The sequence below is a fragment of the Notamacropus eugenii genome, chromosome 2 (genome assembly GCF_028372415.1).
Source record: "Notamacropus eugenii isolate mMacEug1 chromosome 2, mMacEug1.pri_v2, whole genome shotgun sequence".
Lineage (NCBI taxonomy): Eukaryota > Metazoa > Chordata > Mammalia > Diprotodontia > Macropodidae > Notamacropus > Notamacropus eugenii.
Window position 1 is genome coordinate 237,962,882 of NC_092873.1, and position 16,545 is coordinate 237,979,426.

The 16,545-nt window shown below is 39.6% G+C and overlaps 1 protein-coding gene across 2 annotated transcripts in view; it reads left to right on the forward strand.

The window, feature by feature from the left end:
• GRM1 (glutamate metabotropic receptor 1) overlaps window positions 1-13,764 on the forward strand; it is a 442,360-nt gene extending 428,596 nt beyond the window's left edge. Inside the window, exon 8 of one of the 2 annotated variants that reach the window (XM_072643642.1) lies at window positions 12,727-13,764. In XM_072643642.1, coding sequence (XP_072499743.1) covers window positions 12,727-13,705 — 979 coding nt within the window. In that variant the 3' untranslated portion in view covers window positions 13,706-13,764. Of the gene's footprint in view, window positions 1-3,177; window positions 3,239-12,726 lie in introns of those variants that run through there. The other variant, XM_072643643.1, reaches the window with a different exon arrangement.
• The last annotated feature ends 2,781 nt before the right edge of the window (window positions 13,765-16,545 follow it).

A 16,545-nucleotide genomic window follows, 5' to 3' on the forward strand; every position in this document is an offset into this window, starting at 1 on the left:
TTGTGTTTTCTTTCTGATACATCTCTATAGGTTATCTTTCTTCCCGAGACTTCTCTTTCAGTATGTAATTGTCTAGATATGTGGTGCTATAACTCCTGACAATGTAATTCAGTTTCCCTATACTATATAATAACCACATCAGACTCTTCAGGAGACAGTAATTTCGGCTTTAATACTTGCTGGATTTTCACTTAGGAAGGAAGGAAGGAAGGGTTAAGTACCCACTATGTGCCAGACACTTTGCTAAGTGCTTTACAAATACTAGTTCATTAGATCTTCATAACAACCCTGTAAATGAGGTGCTATTATTATCTCCGTCTTACAGATGAATCACATTAAAATTTTAGGTATTCTTGCCTCCAGGACTATCGCCCTATTCTCAGTGCCATCTACCTGCCACACACCCCCTGTTAACATTTCATTTGTTCCAAAGCTACAGTAAGAAAGTATATACACACACACACACACACACACACACACATACATATATATGTATATATGTATGTATATATATATGCAACATAATATATAACTTTTTTAGGTATATCGCACTTAAGAAAATAAAGTTTTGTATTACTCTTCTTTGTGTGAATGTCATATGTGGTTCCTGACTAAGCTGTGAGCTCCTTGAGGCCCTTGAGGGCCTAGATCTTATAAGATACAGCCTGCATAGTACAAAGGGTGTTAGATTTAGAATCAGCAGAGACTGAGGTTTCATTCTTGTCTCTGGTGCCTACTATCTGCGTGAACATGGGCAAATAACTACATCTCCAAACCTCAGTTTCCTTTCATGTAAAATGAAGACAGTAATGATTACACTACTTTCCTCAAAGAGCTTTTGTGAAATCTCGATAAAATAATGGAATTATTTGGCAAAATGAATGAGCTAAAATTGGGGATTGCCATTATTATAATTGCATTTGTACAGTTATAAGATAATGATCATTCTTATTGTATTAGGTAAGGAGAAGGAGGGAGAGAGAGGCAGCACCTGCAATTTCTCTAGGATATGGAATTCCTGATTTGGAAACTCCTTCCACTGAGACCAGTCAGCAATTTGTCTGAAATTTATCTCTAATCTTATCTTTAACTTTAACTTTATCTTTAACTTATCTTTAGAGTTGCCTGCGGCTCAGAGAGGTTAAGTCCCTTCATCTTTCACCACACAGCTGTCCTGGGCCTAGGTCTTTTGATGCTACAGTTATCCATTATGTCCTGCTACCTCTCATTGTAATTATCGTTGCTTTTATTACTCTTCGCATATCCACTGGAGCCTGGAACACAGCCCTGCAGATAATCGGTACTTGATAATTGTTTATGGAAGTTGATAACACATTCATTGGATTGAATAACACTTAAAGTCTGTATTATTCACTGACACTTACTATATTTTGCCTTGTGCTATTAGTGTCTTCTTGGTGAAAATTGGTGATACATAATTATTTCTAATTAAAATTTGACATTTTGCATTTTCCCCAGTGACTATCACAGTGTGCTCATCACACAGTAGAGCTTTAATTAATTTTTATTGAGTTGAATTGAATGGTCTTTCCCATTACTATTTATTTTATCAGTGATCAAGGACAAAATCAATAGTTAATTGGAGTTAGAAATTGGATACTTAAAGTTCGGTTCGGCTTCATGTGCTGCTTTATATTGCAAAGTTAACCATCATGAGTCCCATAAACACTTTTTTTCCTTGACTTCTTGGTATCTAACGTAATTTAAAAATTTTTCAAATGTTCAAAACTATCTTCTATTTTTTGTATTTTTGGAATACTGGAAAATGAGTTTTTTCTAAAGCTTGAAAAAAGTCAAGTTCAATAATTTTTCCCTTCACTCTTTGATGAAGTGTGTAGTAATGTTCATGTTCATTTCTGTAGTTATCCTAAATTGAAAACCTCACATATATTTTCATTGTGGATCAGGGCTGCAATTATCTTTGTATACTTGTGGTTTCACAATGAACTTGCTGAATGCTAAGGGATATTTCTATGGCAAATTTTATAGCAAGTAGGAATGGTCATTTCAAAAATCATTTAGAGAAATGCATTCCTGCAATAATAACATGGAGCTTATCTCAAGGTATTCCTAAAGAAGGAATTCAGATTTTTATGTATACAAAAACGAAAGAATTGCAAGTACTCCATTTTCACTCATCTTTATTGAATAAATAGAGATCTAGCAAGAACATTGGCCTTATTCATTGTGAGTAACCATGATGACTTGGGGTAGGGGTGAGGAGAGACTTATGGAGAGGGATTTTTAGTCTTATTTTGGAAAAGTAATTGAGACAACTGGAATCTATGAAATTGGTTGCCTTGATTAGTGGTGTGAAGCTTTCTCTTTTTTTAATAGACTATTGGAATCAAATTAACTAAAAAGGAAAAGTGTAAAGAAAAATAAGTCTTTGGGTTGTTGTTGTCAGTGCTAAGAGAAGATAGGAGTGTGCCTTTGTTTGTTCACTCCATGAGGATGCAGAAGCAGCTATAGACTAACAGCAGTAGTTACCTCCTAAGCAGCATCAGCTTTCACATTGGAGCCAAAAGTGCCCACCATTAGCATAATCTTAGAGGGCCAGAAAGACAACTATGGCATCCTATTAGGTGGCAATACTGATTCTTTAGAGATCCCAACATGGTGAAAATGAATGAACAGGGCAATTAGAAATCCCAGTATGAAATGGGGACTGCAAAAGAGAATGTAAGCTCAATATATTGTCAATATCCTTTCAGAAGTAGGGGGTCTGGTATCTGTGTGATCTGGGGTTGATGCCTCTTTGCAGCTCCACCAAGCACAAAGGAATGTGTTAAGAGGTGTGGGGGAAGTGATCCCCTCCAGATTGGGCACAAAGCCATCTGTTATTTAGAGAAAAGGTTTCATAAGATGGAAAGGAGAATGGGCCTCATAGAAGGCATTTTTGAAAAGAAATGTTGCCATAGGAAAGCAAACTTGGGCAGTACTCCCTACCCTACCTCAAACCCAAATTGGCACTGGAAATGGCCAAGTCCAAATAGGAATGTATAAGAATTAGGATAAAACGGAAAAGAGGAAGAAGAATCACAAGAGTCATGCTAGGATTAGGTCAGGGCCATGCACCTTCCGGAGTGGTATAGTCACCATGTCTGTACATGCGTATAACCACTCACCGGGTGTCTTTTTCTTTTCAATTCTCAGGAAGAGGCAGCCAGAATTCTCGCCCACCAGCCAGTGTCCGTCGGCACATGTGCAGCTTTGAAAAGTCCCACACTGCAGTGAATGTGTAAGAAAAGGTGCATGACACTTAGTGGTTGACCCCTTGCTTTCTCTCTCCTGGGTTGTTCCATTGGTGCATGCCATCAAGGAGGAAGAATTCGTTTCTGTGCATCAATCAATTCTTGATTGTCCATAAGTTCTTAAAGGGATACTGTCAAGTCATTTGCTTTCTTTTTCTTGCTTTTTTTTCCTTTTGATGCAACGTTTTTTTCTCTTCTTCTGGAGCTTCATTCGTAAGATCCTGATTACAAGCTCAAATGCAAATTTTTCCCCAGCATCAATTTCGTCAGTTTCTTACTTGGCAAACAGTTCCTTCTTTTCTTTTATCCTTTCCTTTTCTTCTCTTCACTTCTCTTTCCTTTCCTCTTCTTTTTTTGTCTTTTTGGCTGTTGTGCCAAGGGTTTGAAATTATACTGGCTGCAGTTCAAGGATAGCCATAACCTAAGCTTATGGACTGGCTCCATAGCTTTAGCCCATGGCCATCGGTACCAGCATGAACTGCTGTTTGTGCCCCTTCTCATTTCAGTGAAGTGATAGAATACACATTTTGTGGGTCCCACAAAAAGTGAAAACCAGATTTTCTTTTTTAAAAAATGGAAACTATGTCATCTGCTGTGTTTAAAGCATTTTTATCAGATTTTCCTTCTCTGATAAAAAAAAATATAAAGTTGCATGTCTGGTCTGATATTTGACCTTCAAATCTTGACAGTGTCCCTTTAAGTCAACAGAAGAACATGGAAAATGTTCAATTCATTGTACACAGTGTCTGTGATCATTTTCAGCTGTTCCTTTACAGCCCTTCAAACCCTTGGGAGAGTCAAAGGTACACATTCCTGCAGCAGGAGACAGCCCACTAACTAGTTTCCTGTGGCTTAAACAGTCTTGCAAGCATGGAGAACCCCATGTTGTTCAAATGTTGTTTGTTATTGAATTTTGCTATGGATGCTGGTGAGTGGAGCCACAATACTTCTCCCACTCTTTGTTCAGTGGAGCATGTTGGGAAATCTGTGTTCTGCCCTTCTGAGGTTCTCTGATTCTTTGGGGTCAAATCAGTTATATTCAGTTCTGAGAGAGAGAGAGAGAGAGAGAGAGAGAGAGAGAGAGAGAGAGAGAGAGAGAGAGAGAGAGAGAGAGAGAGAAGAGGTAGCTCATAGGACAATCAGAGCACATCTAATAACCCAACAACACCAGTCTACTGAAATACATTCTTAATAGCTCCTGTCAAAAGATATTGAGCTATTCTGGGTGCCACGTGGTAATTTTGACCCAGAACACAGTGAGTCGATCCTAATGGAATAGCTGCTGATTTCCTGTCAAAAGAATTTATGAGAATGCAAAAGTATGCCTGTCTAACAAGACAAGTAGAATAAAGGTTCTTAACCCATGATCTGTGAATATTAACTATACTTCAATATAATTCTTTCTTCTGTAATCCTATGTATTTTATTTTAGGTGTTTAAAAATATTATTCCAAGAATGGATCCATAGGATTCCCCAGACTGCCAAAAGAGTTCATGATACACACAAACAAAATAATCCCTAAGAGCAAACTACAGAGTTACAACTCCCTGTCCTACCCTGTACCCTATATGAATACATGCAAGAATATAAGATGAAATTATAGTTTCTGTAATGATTTTAAAATATGTCTCAAAGGTCAAGTAAAAATGAAGAGGTTTTCCATAATAGAGAATCCTTGGTGGAAAGAATAGTGGATCAGTGGAGTAGCAAAGACATATAGTTAATTGTACAAGATCATTTCAGATCTCTAGATTTCAAGAACATGTTAGCAACTAGATTCATTGTGAAATGTTTTCATTTCAGGTTAAGCTGAAATCTAACTAAGCTAGTGTTCTAGTACCTTGGGAAAAGACTAGTAAATGTGTATTACTAGGTAGATAAGTGGCACAATGGATAGCGTACCAGGCCTACAGTCAGAAAGATTCATCTTCTTGAGTTCAAATCTGGCCTCAGACACTTATTAGCTGTGTGACCCTGGGCAAGTCACTTAATCCCGTTTGCCTCCATTTCCTCAACTGCAAAATGAGATGGAGAAGGAAATGGCAAACTACTCCAGGGAGCAGGCAACTAGGTGGCACAGAGGACTGAGTATCAACCCTGAAGTCAGGAGAATCTGAGTTCAAATCTGTCATCAGACACTTACTAGGTGTGTGATCCTTTATCTTTCATCCTTGATCCATTCGGAATGAGTATGTGTTCCATGGTGAAACCAACCAGGTACAACATGTGGGATATCAAGAACATCACTGTTCCTACTTTCCTTTTATGTGTCTCATTAGCTATGTCTTTTGGACTTTCGGTCTAAGATGTGACCTAAATAACCTAAATCAGGATGAAATATTTGCTCTTTATATACACAATGTGTTTTGGAGTAGATTCAGCTGCAAGTATCATTAGGGTAGAATAATGGGACATGTGCCAATTGTGCTACCTTTCATTTATTTTAAACAAGGAATGAAAGCACGAGATCAGCATCTTTCAAGACCTGACTTCATCCAGAAAATGCCAATGTTCATCTAGTCATGAAATATATGTCTTCAATAACTCAACATCCTGATATACTTACTATATGCTACATTCTAGAACTAGATCAGAAAAAGTTAGAGATTGTAAATGTTGTTACTATGACTCCACAGACACACAGACACACAGACACAGCTAAAATGTCATGGAAAATGAATTGACTTGATAGGACTTCAGTATATCAAAGGTCAGTGTGATTTTGACTAGAGAAATAAGAACATAGTTCCAATAGCTTCCACCAATTTCTGCTGCCTGTGATTCTCTGAGGAAAGGTTCTCAAATGGTGCCCTGACCCCAGCTGCTTATAGAGCATTGGACCATCCTCATAACCACCATTTGTGAGGTATCCCATGCTCAGCATTGCCACCCTTGAAAAGCAATTAAATAGTTCCTGGAACCTGAATCCTCACTCCCCTTAGGGAAAGATGGGTCAGAAGTCCAAGCGCAAGCTCAGAACTAACTTCTAGCGCTATGGCTGTTTACTTTTCTTAACTTGGTGAGCCTCTCTCCAACTTGTGATTTGATGAAGTTTCTTTTTTTTCACTTTCAGAGAAAACTTGCAAAAGCAGCCTCAAAGTAGAAGGAATAAGACCTTATCAGAAGGTCTTGCTTTGTCGTGTGCTATCTGTATGCCATCCTTCTGATTGTGGAGAGACCCTTTCTACCTGATAGCAATGACTTGAGTGAGGTATAACTGAGACAGGTGCTGTATGTTTTCCTCATACAGCTTGGGCAGGATCCTTCCCTCCTTCTCTGAAACACCCACCCACTGTTATTCCCATTTTAGACCTCTCTTGAGTGAAGAGCAATGTACTCTGCAGATGTAACTAGCACTTACTGAAACAAATAAAACAGACAGGATCACTCTAAGTGCCAGAGATAGGCTGATCTGTTTACACCACCCACTCCCATACATTCTCTGAAAGGCTGTGAATATTGGATTTTTTGTTGGGGGGGGGGGGAGAGAGAATATCCAGTTGAAAGAATATTAAGTCAAAAGATCTGTTGCATCAGAAACTCAGGCCCCCAGATTTCAGTAGGTCCTCACACTAGCACCTCAAATCATCTCCTACTTCTGGTTCTGTCAGACCTGACAGATACTTAGTCAGGAATCATCATTCTTAGTATCTTTATTGAGCCACATAAAGACCCATAAGGCAAATGTTACTAAAGGACTCATCCAAATCCAAGATCAATTCATCAATAAGTATTTTGATTACTTATTATATGCCCAGCACTATAGTAGGTACTAGGGATACAAAGACAAAATCGATTTGGTACCTGGTTTCCTGGATCTGATACTCTACTAGGTAAGACAATATGCACAGGTATGTACAAAACAAACACAAAGCATATACAGGGCTAACTTGAATGCAAAAACAGTATCTGCTAGGGGAATCAGCAAAGACCTCATGCAAAATGTGACATGAGATGAATCTTGAAAGAAACTAGGGATAAAGAAGGCATAGAGGTGAAGAAGAAGAGTGTTCCAGCTTTAGAGGACAGAGATGGGGCATCTTGTGTGGGAGGTGGATTTTAGTAATAGAAACAAGGCCAGTATGACTGGAACAAAGAAGGAGTAATGTATAAAAAGGTGGGAAAGATTGCCAAGTTGTGAAGAGCTTTTAATGCCAAGCAGAGGGCTTTATAGTTAATCTTAAAAGTAACAGGAAACCAGAGGAATTTTTTGAATGGGGGCGGGAAGGTGATATGATGAGATCTATACTTTAGGAAAATTATTTTGGTGGCTTATGGAGAATAGATTAGAATAAAGAGAATCTAGAAGAAGGGAGACCACTTAGTAGGAGACCATTGCAATAGTCCAGGTGAAAGTTGACAAGGATCTGAACTATTGCAGTAGTCTTGTGGGTGGAGGAAAAGGACGTATTGGAGAAATGTTGTAGACGGAAATGACAAACTGTGGAATGGGCTAATAAAGTAAGTTCTATTTGGACATGTTGAGTTTGAGATGACTGAAGGACAGTCAGTTAGACTAAAGGACAATTCAGACTATCCAACAAGAAGTGATTGATGTGGGTCTGGAGCTCAGGAGAAAGACTATAGCTGAATGAGTCCCTTTATTAGCAGGAGTTGACTGAGTCAGGCTCTAAACTGAGAACAATGAAATAGCAGGCCAGAGACAAAGTGCCTGTAATCAGGGAGTCATTTAATAAATTAGTTTCATTATGAGGAACAGATCTACAAATCAGGAATTTTCCTGATCAAAATTTCACCTTGCTGAAGTGAAGACAGAGACTATATACATAAATCACAAGTGGGAAAGGACAGAGGAAGGTAGATTACAAACAATTATTTTCAGGACCACAGTGGTTTCCTACAACCATCCCACAAATCTCACAATACTAAGGTACAGGTGTCCTCAAGTTCCCAGGGGAACAGCATTATTCAAGTCTTTGAAGGGTCATTCTTGGTGGGTCACACGACCAGAGTTCTGTGATAGGAACAGGTACTGCAGTCTGATTCACTTCACTTCAGGGACACAGCCAGAAAGATGCTGATGACTGTGGGAATTATCAAAATTTTGATTGATCAGTTCAAGTTGCATTATGAGCTTCTGACTCACAAAACAGAAAAGGAATTCATTGCACATATCATATCAATTATTAAAAAAATCATAATTTCACTCCATGCATAACCATTCCACTATATCTGATAGGCTGATTCCAAGGTCTCAAATATGATGAGTTTGGGAAGACAGGAACGAGTTTCTCTGTGAAAAGTAAAAGCAATTTTCTGAACAAAATTGTTGTCATTTAGACTACTAAACTCAGTCTGATTGGACAGAGATGAAGTCAGGAGTTCAAGAAAAGCCAAGGCAAGCTATTAGAATGAAATAATAGGCTTAGTATTTCATAGGTAAACTTGCGAGGAATTGTTCTGAGTTCATTTAATCCCTCCTCCCTGTCTTCCCCGCACATAAAATACCTCCCTACTCTATCTAGGAGGTCTATAGCTATACTACGTCCTATAATTTATATGGGATGATGCCCCACCCCTTTTCTTTTTTGCCCCAAGTGGATGGAATGTAATTTCTTTTGTCCTAAAGTGAGTTTAGTTTAGCTTTCTAAGCTTCCAGAAATACCCCTGGGATCTTAAATCTTCCTCTAATTACACAGTGCATTTACAGTAAATCCAGAGGGGTAAACAAGGACCTAGCATTGAGAACCACTGTGATAATCTCTTATCATTGAGATAGAAACTGTATTGGATAAAAGCAGAACTAACTTGTGATTTTCTCTGCCTGCCAGATGATTAATCATACTCTAAGTAGATGGAGACTAAAGCAGCGTGTAATATAAAGAGACCCACATAAAACCCACTTGACACTGAGGAAAACAATCCATTTCACAGAGTGGGTGGAATGAGTGGGATTACCTTACTGTTACTAGCAAGAGAATAAAGACATTTGCCAGTGTATGTAAGGCCCCATGAAACGTTTGAGTAGACAGCAGGGTAAGATGGTGGCAAATTGTGGCATTCAAAGGATCTGTACTTCCTGGAAAAATCTTCACCTCTCCTATGCCTGGCTCCTTTAATGAAGATATAACATGCAATTTGTGTTTAATATTTTGTTTTGTTTTAATAAGGAGGAGAGGGAAAGAGAAGCCATGTAGACATGTGGAAATATTTCCCATTACAATTTAAAATGATGAAATTTTAGTTCAGTTGGATAGTGGAAGGAGAGGGATAATGGAGGATAGATGGAGGCAAGAATGAGGCCAAATGGAAAGTTTTCTAATCTCTCTGGGTGAAATGTTGGGTGTCAGAAAGAAAGACTACTTTAAGAAAAACATTAGGGAATGGAGAAATAAGAGATGTTGAAGTAAAAGGTAAGCATGACTTGTCCAATCAGATTACTAGAGTCTTGTGGGTTGTATTTCTTTTTCCAGCTTTCTCATTGGACCAGTGATCACTTTCCTGTTCCTTCATTCCTCCAACTATAAAAGACAGACAGCTACATCTTAATCATCTAGCAGGGGGATTTTAAAGAATTCAGTCATTTTGTATTTACAAACACTTGGATGGTCTCAAATGAAAGAATTTTTATATGATCCAAGGATTATTGTTCATTTTGACAAAAGAGACTGTGTGTTATTATACAGTGTTGTGTTTATAGTCAAGGTCAGGATTTAATTCCAACCTCTAATACTGACTAGTTGAGCGACTTAGTAAGTACCTCAGCCTCTTGGAGCTTCAGTCAATTCTGTAAAACTATAGATAGTGTGTAATCTGTCTAGGTCGAGGGAGTTCTCACACTGATAAAATGACAGTTCTGTGACATATTGGTTCAGAAATTATATTTTCCTCATCATCCTGAAAAGCGATTTGTTATGCTACAGAGTACTCTGTAATTATAATGCAACACAGAGGAGAAAATAAATTATACAGAATTATAATATTGATTCAATACATATACATGTGTACATATATACTTACATACCTATGTATACACATGGGAAAATAACAAATTACAAGTGGCATTTGGGTTTCACATAAGTCATATTTTCTGGGAGCAGTGTCTAGAGGAGGGAATGTGTCTTATGGGGTCAATACAATACTTATTATCCAAACAATACTAACAAAATTCTTCCCGTTAATTATCGTTTAGTAAATGCATGTAGTTGCTCTTTTTCTTTGAGCATATGAGAGCTCCTGCTCTAATCTACATGCAGTTGGCTTCTCTTTTCAGGAATTTCAGATCTAAAATGTCAAAACGTTACCTTCATCATAAATATGACACTTGGACAGGTTTCTGGAAGTATTTCTCCTTATGATTTTAAAATGCTTAGATAAGCCATCTTTGAGAATAATTAAAACTTTCTTGCTTTTTCTCTAAACAGATTTCACAGTCTGTTAGATAGTCTGATAGACACATAGTGCATCTGACACCCCTATCTAAGAAAAAATACTTTCCACACAAATTCCTTATAATTTTACAAATGTGTTAGCATTGTATCACTTTCTTGAGTGTTTTCATGGAAACAATGGAGTGGGGGGGAGGTACATTCCTGAAAAAAATTTTTAAGCGTTCATATGGATGAAAATCCTTTAATACCAGCTAACCTCAGGGTCAAGCCCCAAATTAACTCAAGGGTGAAATGGATTTGGACACAGAGTTCAGATTTCGCAAGCATACAGATGCAAAACAATGTGTTGGTATCTTTCAGAGATGGCAAAAATAGTCAAAGAAAATGATATTATTTCTGAGTCTGAGGATGTATATATTATATTAATTATATAGTATTATATCATATCATATTAATTATATTGTTAGAGATAAGAAAGTCAAATGTTATATTTGCCACTCACAGTTGTGCTAAGTTTGCTTGTGAGAACTTTCTTAACTTCTTAAGGTAGGATCAAAAAAATAGAATTTAACATCGTTGTTATTAATAATGGAAGAAATTTTATTGAGTACTATTAGTACTCAATACACACCCACCCACCCACACACACACACACACACACACACACACACACACACAACCACATCACCACACCAAAGACTCAGAGTCTTCCCAGTGGGATCACAGTAGAAATAATAGATTTTTCATACACATAATATATCATTTTTTTCCCTTCTCACAGGGAAAGAAGTGGTTCAAAAGCTTTCCATAATAACAAGGATAAATATGCCATTGCTGTTACGAGTACCTCTGAGGTTCTTCTTTCAGGAAGGAGAGGGACCAAAATATTTCACTTATAAGGTCTCAATTGTATGCCTGATTGCAACTTATCAATATTTTTGGCCTGGCTTCCCCTTGCCCAAACACATATAACACCCCAGACACATATAACACTCAAACTCCTGTCAGCTGGGTTAAATCAGAACTTTTTCATGTCTAAAAAAAATTCATTGTTGATTTTAGTAATGGTGCTCCCACATCAAGGAATAACTCAAACTGTGCGGGATTTAATACCACTGACATTTCTAAAGGAACAAAATTGTTATTTTTTTCTGTCAAACGTCCTTTCCCTCTTCTGTACAGGTGCCCTGTCCTGCCAAACTACCTTGTGAGATATCAACCATTTAGACATTTGAAAATCAGAAACGATAACTCAGTGAATAGTTTTCTAATTTTATGAGAACAGGTTATAGATTTTAATATCTGGGCCTTAATTTATCTTGGTGATGAGAAGAAAAGGATTATCGTTTATTATTGATGACTCCCTTCTGCTGCCCATTTGTTAAAGGCCACAGACTAAGGTTTGGGTTATCTTTAAAATTTCTTTCCATATTTTTTGTAGTCTTTCACAGAAACTGCAGTTAGTGCCCATTATGTCATTGGGTTTTGTGGGAGGGTTTTTTAAAAATCTCTTTTATAAAAGTTTACATTTTACATATTCTATCATCCTTTTTTCGGTCTTGTCTGCCTCCTTAAAGGGGAGGGTATGGAGGGTAGGGGAAAGCAGGAGGGTCAGTCATAAACGATAGTAAATGTTAAGTGATGACGACAGGGGTTGGACATGGTTGGGGAAGGATATGGATGAACCTCATAATGGGGTGGGCATCCAGGGATCATGTCTATCTTCTAAAAGTTCTTTTCCTATTTTTTGCAGTCTTTCACAGAAACTGCAGTTAGTGCCAATTGTGTCATTGGGTTTCGTGGCAGGGTTGTTTTTTTTTTTTATAAAAGTTTACAATAACAGCTATTCTATCAACCTTTTTCCTTCTCATCTGCTGCCTTAAAGGGGAGGGTGTGGAGGGTAGGTGAAAGCAGGAGGGTCAATCATAAACGACAGTAAATGTTAAGTGATGAGGAAAGGGTTTGGATATGGTTGGGGAGGAATGTTGATGAACCCCATAATGCGGTGGGCATCCAGGGATTATGTCTATTTTATTTGGCTATGCATTCTGTATGCATGATGTCTATGCAAATAAATCCATCTTTATTTTATTCATAGTTCTAATGGCAAGTCTGTGTCATGGTCTGAACCAGGTGGAAGAGAGGTGCCCAAGGGACAGCACATGTGGCACCGTCTGTCTGTGCATGTGAAGAGCAATGAGACAGCCTGCAACCAGACGGCGGTGATCAAGCCCCTCACTAAAAGTTATCAAGGCTCCGGCAAGAGCCTGACTTTTTCCGACATCAGCACCAAGACCCTGTACAACGTGGTGGAGGAGGAGGAGGGCGAGCCGCCCGCGCGCTTCAGCCCAGCCTGCAGCCCTTCCAGGCTGGTGCATCGGCGGGTGACACCGGCCACTCCTCCCCTCCCAGCCCACGTGGTGGCGGATGAGCCCCCCTTGTTCCGGTCCGAGCCGGTGGCTTCCCGAGGCCTGGCGGCTCCGCTGCAGCAGCCGCCGCCCCCCCTGCTGGAGCCGCATCCCCAGCCGCAGCCGCAGCCGCAGCCCGAGCTCCTGCTTCTGGACCAGCTGCAGGGCGTGGCCAGCATCCCGGATTTCAACAATTTCACCGCGGTCCTGACTGGCCCCGGGGGCCCGGGCACGGGAGGAAGGCCTCTCTGCCAGCCGCCTGCCCCCCAGCCTCCCCCTCTGCCTTTGCCGCCGCCGCCAGCGCTGCCCCTCCAGCTGAGCACCTTCAGCGACGATCCCGTCTCGCCCCTGGCCGACGAAGGGGACAGCGAGCGGTTCCAGCTCCTCCAGGAGTATCTCTACGAGCCGCGGGGAGACACGGAGGAAGATGAGCTGGAGGACGAGGAGGACGAGGAAGAGCGGGAGGAACGGGGGCTCCGAGCCGCGGGAAAACTGACCCCCGACGCCTCCCCCGCGCTGACGCCTCCGTCGCCCTTCCGAGACTCGGTGGCCTCGGGCAGCTCGGTGCCCAGCTCGCCGGTGTCCGAGTCCGTGCTCTGCAGCCCTCCGAACGTCACCTACGCGTCGGTCATCCTGCGGGACTACAAACAAAGCTCGTCCACCCTGTAGCGCGAGGGAGCCGGGGGTCCGTCCCAGGAGCAAGGGGAGCTGAAGTGGCTGGGGGAAGCCATCGGGGGTCGGGGGACGTGGGGGCACGGGGGAGGTTGGATGTTCTCTCCTACCCGGTGATGTATTCACCAGAGAGCTCTGACGCTTGAGTTATTCAAAAGTGTGCTCTAGCTGCGGGAAGGGGATTCTGACAAAGCACAAGCCCAAATGCTGTACCGCAGTTAGGACAAAAGAATGTTACTGTTTTTGGTTTGTTTCGTTTTGTTTTGTTTCTTAAAATTCCTTTTGCACAGGATCATCAACAAGCTTTCGGACCGTGGTAAAAAGCGAAGTCATCGATGACTGAATCATCAGCCCATCACCTGCGGGGGGGAGGGGGAGGGGGAGGGGAGGGCGGGGCAAAAGAACTTGGGGAGACCAAGACGCTCATTGGCTGAAGAGAGAACTGGTGTGAAGCTACTCTGGACACAGATGGTATGACTGCATCTCCCTTCCTCTCTACCCCTTTTCTCTCCCATGTGAGGCCCCATTTGTGCACAAACTATAGGGGTCTTTGAGGGGACGCTGGAACTCGAATGGCAACGTCAGAATGAGAACTAGAACAAAGGACCTAATTCCTAGTGTTTTCCACCAGAGCCCCTAGTCAACCTTGCCATGCCACTAGGAGAAAGTTCTATGCCCCCAAGCTGCTGTTCGGTGATTTATTTTGGTTTGGCAAAACAGTCTGAAAGGGGGGCACGGGGCACAGGTTGGGGGTAGTCAGGACAAAATGCTTCTGCATACTCAGCTTCTCACATTGGTTTTTTGGTTTGGTTTGAGTTTTTTGCCGATTTTGAAAAGGGGTCAGAATCAGAGACCAAATAGAGTTGGGGATCTTTGTTGTATGTCGAACTTGAATCGTGCCAAGGGCTTTGAGTTGCCATTTTGTTGACGAGAACAAACCCTGTGGCTAAACTGTTACCCTACATTTACTGTAGCAAATAATATTTACAAATTGACCTTCTGTAATACTAGTATATTTACTCTGTGGTTTCATTGTTCTTCTGTGTTACTAGGGTAGTAGCTTCATCTTTGAAGATAGTTGTGTACTAGTAGCAAAGATGACTACTTTAGCTGAAAAGCAGTTATTTCTTGTTGTCTCCAAAATTAACGTAAAAGGGAGTGAACAAATATGTCCCGTGTCTGTGTGCGCCTGTGCCTCTATATGTGAAATGTAATGTCAGCTACCACTGAAAGATTGTCCTACAGATATGGTATTGATATTTTTATGTTCAAATCATGTTTTCTATATAGCATTGTTATAAGTATATACAGTAAGTAGCTCTTTGAAGGTTTGTATGCTGTGCTCTCAAACATTTTTCATATGCAGCTAAGACAGTTGTTACCCTGCTAAACTGGAATATGTTTTGCAGATGCTTTATGATGTGGGTAGATTATTAATAATTTAAGTGCTTCATGGATTTGTCATATTAAATGTTTGCAAAAAAAAGTATGGGTAACAACAAAAAGGTGCATTTTATACTGCTTGCACACATTGGTATTAAAACTTAAGATTGAAAAATACAGTATTTAGAATATTTCTTGTTGCTTCTATATTTAAAATTTCTACAATTTTAGTGCTTAAAGTGGACAGAAACAGCTAAGACTTTTCCAGGTTTTCCAGCCATTATCGCTATTTTTTTAATTTTGCTTGGGGCCTTCTTTCTAGTCTTTCTTTTAAGCATTTTTCTTCACCTTTATGTTCTGTGTTTTGGGAGAAGAGTTGTGACTGGTTAATGTGCATTGACATATCACCTGATCGTCCTGCTTTCCAGTTGTTTCCCCCAGCAATGCAGATTTCCTGAAATAAAATGTTTTAGAAAGTTCATTTCATTGTAGTAAGACCAAACACATATCCATCATCAGTCTGATTTTTTTCCCCTTGTTTTTGGAATGTATATTTCTCACCCTTGGTTTATTACTTCTCCCATTTCATTTTTCACAATATCTCTTCCAGCCAAATTCCAATCCAGGACCCTACAAAAAGTATCCACAATGTTAAGATATTTGGCCAGCACTCAGTATCTAATTCACCATTTAGTGCTTATGCTGGCTTTCCTTATCTGTTTTGGTATTAATCTCTGACAGTTTAATCCAGTTTGTTATACAAAATTTGAACAGACTTCCTTTAACTAAAATTTTAAGGACCTTGCAACTGAAATTTAAGCTTCAAATCTCAGATTTTCAGCTAGTTGACACAGACAAAGGAAAAAGGTAAAAATCCTTATGTCTTCTGGGTTGACTTCCACAAATTGGCAAACTAGCTGGTGATGGTACACCTATTATTAGTCAAATGCATTTTTGTCTTAATGCCTCTGGCATATATCCTTGATATTACAGGACTTGTGCTTTCTAATTTGTCTTTGCAAAGTTGGATTGGATGAGGAAAACAGCTTCCTGTTATTCCAATTTGTCCTGGGCCTCTGAGTTAGGAAATCTGAACACTTTAAGCACTAACTTTATTATGACTACTTAATATTAATATTACAAGTATGGGTTTTCTTGAGATATATAATATATTATTAGCTCTTAGAACATAATTGCTTAAAATTGGAAATGTACACATACATACAGCATACCCAAAGGGCAGGCATTACTCATTTTAGTGTATGTGTTTGTACTAGTTGTTAAGCTTCTTGTAAAAGTATTTTCTTTTGGCTTGGTTGATATTGGCTTTCGTCAAATGATCTTGATAATGCTGTACAATAAATATTTTCTATTTATTATAAATATAATTTTCTTTTATTGTAAATGTAAAAATAATGCCAATAGGACAGTTCAGAAAATTATTCTTGTCCCTT